The sequence below is a fragment of the Manis javanica genome, chromosome 12, assembly GCF_040802235.1.
Source record: "Manis javanica isolate MJ-LG chromosome 12, MJ_LKY, whole genome shotgun sequence".
Classification (NCBI taxonomy): Eukaryota; Metazoa; Chordata; class Mammalia; order Pholidota; family Manidae; genus Manis; species Manis javanica.
Genome location: NC_133167.1, coordinates 71,405,795 through 71,416,297, shown reverse-complemented (window position 1 = coordinate 71,416,297; position 10,503 = coordinate 71,405,795). Strand labels below are relative to the sequence as shown.

Below are 10,503 nucleotides of genomic sequence, written 5' to 3'. Positions count from 1 at the left end.
AATAATAATAAAGGGAGAAATGTGGGATCCACATATAAATCAAGTATAAAAATCAAACGAGTATTCATATTTGACCTGATTGTTTATAATTCATAATGCATGATCAAAACCGAAAGTTTCTGTGATGAATGCCCTTGTACTGTTCACCATGTAAGAACTATTCACTATGTAAGAATTTGTTCACCATGTAAGAACTTGTTCATTATGCTTCAGAAGATTGGAGACTGATGAGAATTAGGCTTGAGATGGATTAATGATTGTGCATTGAGCATTGACCCCCCTATACAGAATTTTATTGTTGTTAACAACCATTTGATCAATAAATATGAGAGATGCCCTCTCAAAAAAAAAAAAAAAAAAAGCACAGCAGGCCAGCACTGCTCACTCACCAGAGAGGCTAAACTCAAAACCATGACAATACCAATGAGGATGTGAAACAACTAGAATTCTTTTTTTTTTAACTGTAAAGGGTTGTTTTTATTATGTAATATAGACAACATAAGTCAATAAATTTTTAAAGAACTTAGTGGTATGGTGTGATTCCTTCCACTGCCAATCGCCTTTGCTTCCCCAAAGTGAGGCATTATCTTCAATAAAAATAGTCCTTTTAAAATCAACTTTTGTTCGATCCAGTTATTATTAGTCAGTCCAATTTTCTTTTTGCTCAGCTTCTTTGCTCTCCATGAATATGAACATACTTCAAAAACTCCCCACCTGTAATCTGAGTTCCATTTCTTCAGTCAATTTACTTTGGGGCCCTAGAAGTTAAATTGTAGGAAGTAAATTGCTATTTTGGCTAATGACCCACAACATAATATATAGATATTCTCTGATTATCTCTATCAGTCCTATTACATCCAGTTTTTTACTCATGAGCCTAGCAATGAAGTGTTACAGGTCTCATTGTCACCACTGCAATAAAGCAACTGTGATGGAAGCATGACTTGCCTCTCAATGTAGCCACATTAACAATTTCTGGACACCAAGAACAACAATTCCCATGTTCATCTAAAATGAGGCTAGAATTCTTTTGTGCTGGTTACAGGTGGGGATGTGAATTGGTATCTCCACTTGGAAAGGTGTTTGGCAGTGCTCAGTAAAGCAAAATCTATGGCAATCCAGTCACTTCAGCAGAAACAATGTGCAAGAAAGCTCCGTCCACAGCAGCCTTATTCATGGCAACTGCCAAGTGGAAATACCCCATGTCCGTCCATATGAAAATGGATGAAGAAATGGTTGAATATTCATACCACGGAATATTACACAATAGTGGAAAAGAGCAAACTGCAGATACAATCAACAACATGGATAAAACCCTGACATGATGTGAAGTGAAAGATATGCTATACATTGTATGATTTATATATAGAAAGAGTATGATTCGATTTAAATGAGTTTAGGATGCTGAAACATTCCCTCTCTGGCTCTGAGTGGTGGCCCAGGAGGGCACATATTTTAATTGTTTGTACAGGGAGGGGTGGAGAATAGGGGCTGCCACAGCAATGCATCCACACCTACTGAATCAGAACACGCATTTAATAAGTTCTCGAGGTGATTTAAGTGCACATTAAATTTAGAGCTAAGTTGGAAGAAACCCTCTGGAATCTAATGGGCAGTGGGGTTGGGGGTGTAAAAGAGAGGAAGCAGGAAGCTTGACGGGACCCCTAGTGGCCGGCTCAGGTGAGTGGGTGAATGGTAGTGCCACTAGCTGGGAATTGAGATGCCAGGGGGTTGACAGTGACCGTGATGTCTGACAGCGCCATCTAGGAGGCCTGGGATCACTGCCCGTCAGCCTAGGAGAGGCCAGAGCCGGTCTTACCCAGTACTCATCTGCATGGGGTTGCTACTTAAAGCCATGGCTGAGATCATGGAGAGAGAAGCAATAAACTGAAGAAGGTCCAGGACAGACGTTTTTGTTCAAGATCTAAAAAGAGCATTTAGGAGACAGGAGGAGAACCAAGAGAGAGTGGGGTCCCAGAAACCGGGAAGCGCGCCACCCGGCCAAATGTGCCTGGGGGTTTAAGTGCAACAGTGCTGTGACTATAGGTTCTGCAGCATGGGCTCAGGGCGAGGAATGGGGGGCCGAGGGAGCCCTGGCTGCTGTCCCTGCAGCCTGGCCATGGGGGAAGGGAGAGGGTCAATACAGAGTCGTGGCTTGTCAGCGTCCACGGGCCACGTGGAAGGAGCAGGGGGCGAGGCAAGCGGTGGGCTTCTGGGGAGGGAAGGCATGATTGTTGGCCACGTTTTCTGAGGAGGTTGAGGGGGATGAGATCCAGAGGACCCACTGAAGGAAGAGCCCCGACCAGGGGTAGGTGAGACAAGTACCAACGGTAAGGAAGGGTGGAAGCTGAGGATGCTCACCTTGCGGCCTCCATTTCCTTTATGAAGTGCAAGACAATGGCATTTATGAGAGTCACAAAGGGGGGACAGGGGACAGGGATTGAGGGTGACAGGAGCAGATAGGACAGTAGCACACACGTTCCCGAGGGCCCAGTTCAGGTTGACTTTTATTCCAGTATTTTCCAAGAATCCAAATGTAAAACATTTTCCTCTTTTTCTATTTTTTCAGAACACTTGGCCTATATGCTGTTTTATCTCTTCAAATTCCATCCCGGAAAATGCAATGATTAAAAGTATATGTTGCCTTCATTTGCAAACCTGGTAGGGAAATGAAGAATCCTTGGGCTCAATATTCACCTTTGCTATGAACTCCTGACATTATTTTTGGACAAGAATAGTGGAGAATTGAAAGTTTTCCTCAAATATTTGAAGAGATACCACACAGAAGGGTTTGAATAATTTCCGTGTCTCGCCAGAGGGCAGAGCAGGGGCTGATGTTGGCGGTGCCTTGGACTCCACGTGGCGCTGAGAATCAGCCTTCTTGGGTGGGCTGTTGGGGAGAGATGTGGCCTGGGAACCGAGTGTGAGCAGGGAGTCCAGTCCCCAGGCTGGTTGGGAAATGGAAAGGCAAGTCCTTCGGATTTTAAGATTCTCTGATTTTCCATTTGCTTTCCTGTTCTACCCTGAACATCCACACCTCGTGGATGACCTTTCTTGGCTCAAACCTGAACTGAACACCCACAGGATGTGGCACTGGCTGGCTGGTTGGGACCCACAGGTGAGTGGGATAGTAGGACAGACACAGATCAGCACTTGTTGGCTTCTTTCCTAAAGGGGGTTAAGGGCACAGGGACAGAATGGGAGAAGTTGGCAAGGCCCGTCCCGAGTCTGGAAGGAGAGCTCTAGCATGGAAATGAAAGCACAAACTCTAAAGGCGGACTTCTTGGTTCCCATCCTCAGTCCATCACTCACTAGCCATTGATTTTGAACAAGTTACCTACTCTCTCTGTGCCTCAGTTTCCCCATATGCAAAATGATGATGATAATAATGGCACTGACCACCTGGAGTTGTTATTAGGGCTAAGTGTGCTCAGAAGAATGTCTGCTACACTCAATATATCTTAGCTATTTATATTATATAGTGCAAGAGGCGGCTTTTATCTTGGGAAGCTTCATTAATTATTGATAATTTTTCTTTTAAGAACACAAATCCATCTAGTTGCATAAACACATCATAACAGAATGGGGTAGAGGGAACCTTTTGGAAATCCTTGGGAAGAAAGCACAAGGATAAAAATGGAACCCTCCCCTTTACTTAACAGTTACATTAAAAGGCCCACTGAAATACAGGGTTACTTGAGTCATAATCATCACTGGGGAAAAAGATAGAAAAGGGGCTTTTAGGAACTGTTTGGTGTGCCCAGGGCTCAGCTTGCTTCCACAGCCACTTTCCTGTGTGTCTGAGTGAGCAACCTGTCCTCACCACGGGCTCGCTTAGGATTCTGGGGCGCGAGGAAGAAAGGCAAGAAGAGCCTGAGGTGGGATCTCAGCCCTGGCACCTACACCCAGTCGAGAGATGTGGCTGTGGCCATGGAGGAGGTGGCCCCAGGTGACCACAGAGGGGCAGTCTCTTCAACCTCGATGCTCTGCAGAACGCTGCAGGCTTTGTTTCCACAAGTTCAGAGGAGTAGGCTGGCCCTTTGGTGGCTGCCCGGGGGCATATGGCCTGTGTCTCAGCAGTTGCTATCACGTGGACACTGCAGGAGAGCCCACTGAATTACTGTCAGGTCTGGCCTCGGAAGCTCTCCTTCAGTCAGGCTTGGACTTGGGCAGCTGGGGTCTGGACCTGGACTCTGTCCCCTTAGATATGTGTCTCACGGGAGTCAGGTAAGCACACTCAGCCTCAGCTTCCTCATGTGGGAAATGCAGATAACAAGGCTTTTATTATGAGAAATGAGTGTTATGTATGCTATTAGCAGTGCCTACCTAGGACCTAGCAAACTCAATAAATGGAGTTCATTGTAGCTACGTGTGCTGACATGCGGAAGGGCTAGAAGGACTATCTTCTGAAACTCACAGGTGCCTCACATTGTCTGTCCTCTGACCAGGGAAGAGGAGCGCCTCAAGCTGCTGGAGGCTGGCATCACTGTTTTCTCCTGCATCCTCATCTGCCGGGGCAATGTGCACCCCTCATCCCCTGGCCATGCTCAGATCAGCCGGTTGGAGCAAATGCCTTAAGACAGCACAATCCTATTTTCTCTTTCTCAGCATGCAAACTTGCTAACATACAATGGGATTCAAGGGAACACCCTTATGTGAGTCCTGGATGTGGACAGGCCTTTCAGCTCCCTCCTCCGAGGGTTTTGGAAATCCAGGGACCAAGGCAGGGCCTCCCTATGCTCCGCCTACTACTCATTAATGATAATGTTTCTCCTTTGTGTCTCAGATTTTTTTGTTTAAGTCTCCAAAAGGCTCTTAGAACCATTTAGATATAAGAAAAATCAGACCCTGGAGCTGAAAGGAATCTTGACAGCCACTCTCCCTCCCCACCACCCCACCCCACAAATCCTTGCCTTAAGGGAGTGAGGCTCAGCATCACACCTCCACTGAATCATTTCCTAGTCACCTCTCCCTTGGTCCTCTTGACAATCCTTTAAGGGAGGTATTATCAGTATCCTTGCTTATAAATAAAGAAACTGGGTAATGGAGTGTGGTGGGGGAGGGTGCACTCTGGGGTCTATTGAGGACTGACTGTGTGGCCCTGAGCAGGCTACTTGGCCTCCTTGTGCCCCACCCCACCACCTGTAAATGCTGCAGAAGCATCAGCGTTTTGTTGTTATTCTGTTAGCCAGTGTGCAGTGGACCTGTCAGTTTCTTCAACTTGTGTTTACTGAGCCCCTGCTGTGCACCAGGCACCACAGGAGGTACTAAAGATACAAGGTGAGCACAAGCAGACACTATCCTTTCTCCAGTGAGACTTAATTTCTAGTGGGGGAGACATGCATCGATCAAAACAACCACACGGATGTAAAATTGGGCTTATGGCAGGTGCTATGAAGGAGGCACAGATAGTGTTATGATGAGAAAATATAGCTGGTCTGGGGCTCCAGAAGGGCCTTCTGAAAGGAGTGAAGCCCACCTTGACGTCTGATGAGTGAGCTGGAATTAGACGGGGGTGGCAGGTGAGGTGGGGACAGAGCCGTCTGGGCATGGGGCAACAAGGACAAAAGCCCCGAGGAGGCTGACGTGCCCCTGAGCTGGGGTGCTGGTCCAGGGCAGACCTGGGGCAAGACCAGCCTGCCGTAGGCAGAGCCCAATCATTCAGAGCTTTGTAGGCCAAACAGAAGATTCCGATCTTCATCCTAGGAGCAAAAAAGAAGGATGGTAAGCTGAGAAATGACAATGATCACACAAAGATTAGTGCAACTACAGTGTGGGGGATGGGTCGGTGGGTGGGAAGAAGGGACATAGTAGACAGGAAGCCAAGGGGCACCGTGAATGGGCCTGGTGCTCAGAGGAAAGGCAATAAAATGTGTTCCTCATTGGCAGGCTGATCACAGCCAGGGTCATGGGGTAGCTGGCCTGTGGAGAGTCCAGAGCTGCTCTGTCCAATATATAATATATATCATACTACAGTAAGCAGAGGTGGCATGCGGCTCTTATGCAACTAAAATGTGCCTTGTCTGAATTTGGATGTGCTCTGAGTGTAAAATACATACTGAATTTTGAAGCCTTAGTATAAAAGAATGAGAAACATCTCATTAATGATTTTATATTGTTTGCATGTTGAAATGATAATATTTTGGATACACTGACTTAAATATATCATTAAAATTAATGTTACCATTTTCTTTTAACTTTGGTTTAATATGGTTACTTGAAAATTTAATTAAGTAAGGGATTGGGATTTGCAGTTCCTATTATGTTTCAGTTGGACAACACTGATCTGGAGTTGAGAATAGGGGAGGGTCCAGGACCCAGCCCTGGAAAGGTTGGGAAACGACAGCATTCACAGCAAGGTTTCAGTCAGCGCCTTAATCATTGTCAAGCATCTCAGTGAAGAGGATTGCGGAGGGAAGATTCCAGAAAGGGGAAAGGCTGGAGAGGAGGTGGGTGATTCAAGCACTCTCGACACTTGTACTGTATAGGGTGTGGTGCCCTGCTTTGAGCCCTTTGAAGGGTCACTTCCCCACAGCAGAGACTCCTAGTTCCCAGGCTCTGTTCTGTGGCTGATTAAACGTCTGCATCAATCCCTCAGCTTAGGAGGCTGAAAGCAGCTATTTCATAAAACTTTTCACCAATTCTTAAGTATTTGTTCCTCACAAATCCCTCTTTCGCCCTGGGTGGATGAGGGACAAGGAGTGGGCTGGGAGCGGCACCAGACTGAAGGAGGCAGTGGTTCACCAGCCGGGGTGACACGGGTGCTAAAGGCCCCTTCCCCCGCCGCAGCCTGGGTTTGCGGCTGCGTGACCCGAACCGCCAGGTGTGTGGCTCTTGGCAGCTGAACACGGGGACCGGCAGCGACGCTGGGCCGGGGTGTGTGTGCGGGAACGTTGGGAACGCGGGGTGGGCGGTGCCCGGCGCGGAGACCGAGTCCCATTAAGGTTAAAGAGACCTAAAAGGAGCACTGCTCACTTCATCTCGGGCACGTTTTCTATCTATAATTGGTAAATATGCAAATGAAAGGCCCACATGGTCTGAAAGGAGGAAATCAAGCTCTAAGCGCGCGCGAGGGGCACCGAGCTCTTCTCCCGGGAGCCTCCGCATCGTGCCCCCCTCTGCAGGCGCCCCCGGCTGGACAGCGGCAGAGGCTCGGCGGGGTGCGTCCCGGCCCAGCGGCGGCCGCCAGGAGGCCTAGCCCCGGCGCGCCCCGCCGCCGCCCCCAGCCCGGCCGCGCGGGCCCGGTCTCCGCGCCCCGAGATGCAGCCGCTTCCAGGCGCGCTGGCTCGCAGGGTCGCTGGCCCGCAGGGTCGCCGGCGCGCAGGGACCGCCCCCGCCCCCCGGCGCGGTGCGGCCGCCGGCAGCGGGTCCTCCTCGGCCCGGCAGCTCCGGGGAGGGCGGCCGGCTTTGTTACCCGCTCCCCGACGGCGCGGGGCCCGTGCGTCCGCCGGCGGTGGCGGCGGCATTGCAGTGGCGGCAGCCCGGCCGGCCGGACCGCCCGCAGCCGGCCGCAGGCAGTGCAGCAGCGCGGGCGCCGAGCGCTGCGAGCCTCGTCGGGCCGGCCGGGACCCCGCCGCCCGCGGCGCCCGCGGCGCCCGCGCCCTCCTGCGCTAACTGCCGGAGCCCGCCTCCTCCCGGCCCGCTCGCCGCAGTACCGCCGCCGCCCCGCCCCCGCCCCCCGCGCCGCCGCCGCCGCAGGAGCGGGAGGGAGGGGGGCCGGAGGAGGGCAGCGCGGGGCCGAGCCAGAGCCCGTCCCGGCGCCTGCCAGCGAGCTCCGGCCGCGGGGGGAGGCGCTATCCGGGGGCCACCGGGCGGCCGCGGCGCCTCGCCCTCCGCGCGCCCGCAGCCGCCTCCCGCGCCGACCCGGCCGCAGCCTTCCCGCGGCAGGGAGCGCAGCGCCCCGCTCCGCGGAGCGGAGACTCCTCTGCTTCCTCCTCGGAGGCTGTCGCCGCCGGGACTGCCGAGTGCGGGGTCGGGGAGGCGGGCCCGGAGCGCCGTAACCCGCCATGGCTCAAGCGGCCAAACAGCTGAAGAAGATCAAAGACATCGAGGCGCAGGCCCTCCAGGAGCAGAAGGAGAAGGAGGAATCCGACCGGAAGCGGAGGAACCGCTCCCGTGACCGAAAGAAGAAGGTAAGAGGGGGCGGCGGCGGTAGCCCGGCGGCAGAGGCGCCCTGTGGTGGCCGCCGGTGGCAGGGGCTCGGCCGACCCGGGGCCAGGGGGCCGCCGGCGGAGTTGGTGCCGCCCGGACTGGAGGGCGCGGGCGCGAGAGGAGGGGAAGGGCTCCAGTGCTGCCGCGAAGGGGACTGGGCAGGGGGCTGGAAGGGCAGAGCGGGCGGCCAGGAGGCGAAGGACGCTCAGGAGCCGGCCCGCCCGCCGCCCGCCGAGACCTTTCAGCACCTTGGACAGATGCCGCAGACCTGCTCTGCTCCGGGAGCAACTTTTCCGGCCCCGCGGCGTACCAGGGTGCTGGGGGGCTCCGCCGGCTCGCCCCCTCTCTGGCTTTCCAAGGAAGCTGGTTTAGATAAAGGCGGCTCCGGGCTCCGAAGGTTGCTCTGCCACGCGCCACCCCCGGTGACCCACTCTCCGGCGCAGAGAGCATCGTTCCCCGGTCCCTGAACCAGTGGGTTTCCTGCCCTTCCCTGAGCGCTCTTGAGCCCAGTTAACATTTTTTCTAACCCTCTGGGTTCTGGCGGCAGAAAGGCATGACCCGGGGCATTTGGCAACGTCTTATTTTCGGGGCACTCAGGAAAAGCCACGGATGGCCAGGAGGGGAAGTTCGCTTGAAAGCCAGTTGTCCGGCCTGGCCCAAGGGCCTGGTCAGAGAACAGGTCTGTCTTTCTGTGAAGGAGTGCGGAGACAAGATAACATTGACCCAGACCCCTTAGGGCAACTGTTGCTCTGCTCAGCGCTCCCCTTCAGGGTCTGGGGTCTTCCTGCCCCTAACTCACAGCACCTTCAGAAACTCCCTTGGTGAGAAAGACCTGGTCTGAGACACCTTTCGTTGGGAAGGGGTAGGTAACTGAGCAGAGGGCTCCAGCCAAGAGGTGGCCAGGAGTGCATGGATGCAATTCTGGGCACTGAAGATAGGGCTGAACTCCGGCTTCGGGGCAGCCTCTGGAACCTGAAGAAGTCCATGCGTAACATGGCGTGCAAGCAAGCCTCTTCGCCAGGGCCTAGGCCCCCTCAGGGTTCCAGGGCAGAGGCCTTGGTCTTGGTTGAGAAGGGAACATTTTTACCCCCTGAAATCGTTCCACTCTGAGAAAGAAGTCCGGACCCTATGGTTGACAGCACACTGTGGGAACAGGCTGCCTGTGTGTCCTACTCCTCTTACCAGTCTGTGAGCAGGATCAACATCCAGAGTTTTCCTAGAGATGAGACCCAGGGCAGAGATGTTCTCTGATCGTAACAGAAGTAACCCACGCGCTCAGGGCTTTACTGTCCCCCTCCTCCCTCCAGGGATTGCCATCTTGCGTGTAAATAGTAGTTTCACAAAGGCACCGCCCCTTTAGCAGGACCAAAAAGGAGGCCTTCCCCAAACCGCTGATGAATCAGAGTTTGGGTTGGTGCCACTGAAAGAGAGAATCTCATTAAGCCCTTCTGCTGGGGTCTGAAATACCAGAGCCCATCCTGTGAGTCAGGCAGGGAGAAGTCTGGTTATATGTGACAGTGTTCACCCACTTTCTTGGCATGAATGTAAACTTCTGGCTTTCTATTTCCATTCCTGCCTATTGCTTTAGGAGCCAAGCCCATCCTCTCCCAAACTGCTCACTCAATGTTTTGATTCCATTTCTTGCTCTTGAGCTTCTTCCTTGAAGCTCCTGATACTGTAAAAAAAAATTTTTTTTTGGAGCAAAACAAAACTCTTGCTTCCTTTCTTCTTAGTTTCTTTACATTCTATGAAACTCCCTTTAATATAACTCCAGATCCTGACTGTATGTCACAGACATATACACATGGCGATTTCAATATTCTTTTACTTCTTTGGCCTTAATTTTTCTGTTCCTAGTTAACTTTATTTCCATTTTGAGTACTGGATGGTAATACATTCCACTTATTTTGTTTACCAGCTGGTCACAGCCCACTGTGTCAGTAAGCATTCGAAAATCCTCCACACAGATTTTCATTATTTTGTGCAGTATCTTGGGTACTGTGATTAATAATAAGGAAATCTTAATTCAAAGGGATAGTGATGAGGTAAACTCTTATTGCTGGTTCTCTGGGTACAGGGAGTTATGGTATGGGGTGAGGTGTGGGGGTGGTTTGTCTCTATTTCATGATTGTGAGTTCCCTTAGCCATTGGCATGGTCTTGAGAGCCATTTCAGAGAAGCAAAGTACAAAGTCACAGGAAGGGAGAAGGCTCTAGAGGGATAGGTGAGAGAGGCAGTGCAATGCAGAAAAGAATATTTAGAGGAGGCGGAGGAATCTCATACAGGGGCTAGTTAAGCAGATGGCCCCAGGGGGCTAAACTGAGGGTTCATATGAGGTGAAGTCTAACCAAGA

At 51.9% G+C, this 10,503-nt stretch overlaps 1 protein-coding gene and 1 non-coding gene across 6 annotated transcripts in view; one reads left to right on the top strand and one right to left on the bottom strand.

Moving 5' to 3' along the window:
- Positions 1 to 886: 886 nt before the first annotated feature.
- Positions 887 to 1,021, bottom strand: LOC118970015 (small nucleolar RNA SNORA1). Its single transcript, XR_005057823.1, has one exon. It is a non-coding gene; the product is annotated as a small nucleolar RNA SNORA1 (small nucleolar RNA).
- Positions 1,022 to 7,830: 6,809 nt separating this feature from the next.
- Positions 7,831 to 10,503, top strand: part of ANK1 (ankyrin 1) — a 204,318-nt gene continuing 201,645 nt past the window's right edge. For 2 of the 5 annotated variants that reach the window (XM_073218837.1, XM_073218836.1), the window contains exon 1: positions 7,839 to 8,132. In XM_073218837.1, the coding sequence (XP_073074938.1) occupies positions 8,007 to 8,132 (126 nt within the window). In that variant the 5' untranslated portion in view covers positions 7,839 to 8,006. Of the gene's footprint in view, positions 8,133 to 10,503 lie in introns of all 5 variants that reach the window. The other 3 variants (XM_073218840.1, XM_073218839.1, XM_073218838.1) reach the window with 2 other exon arrangements.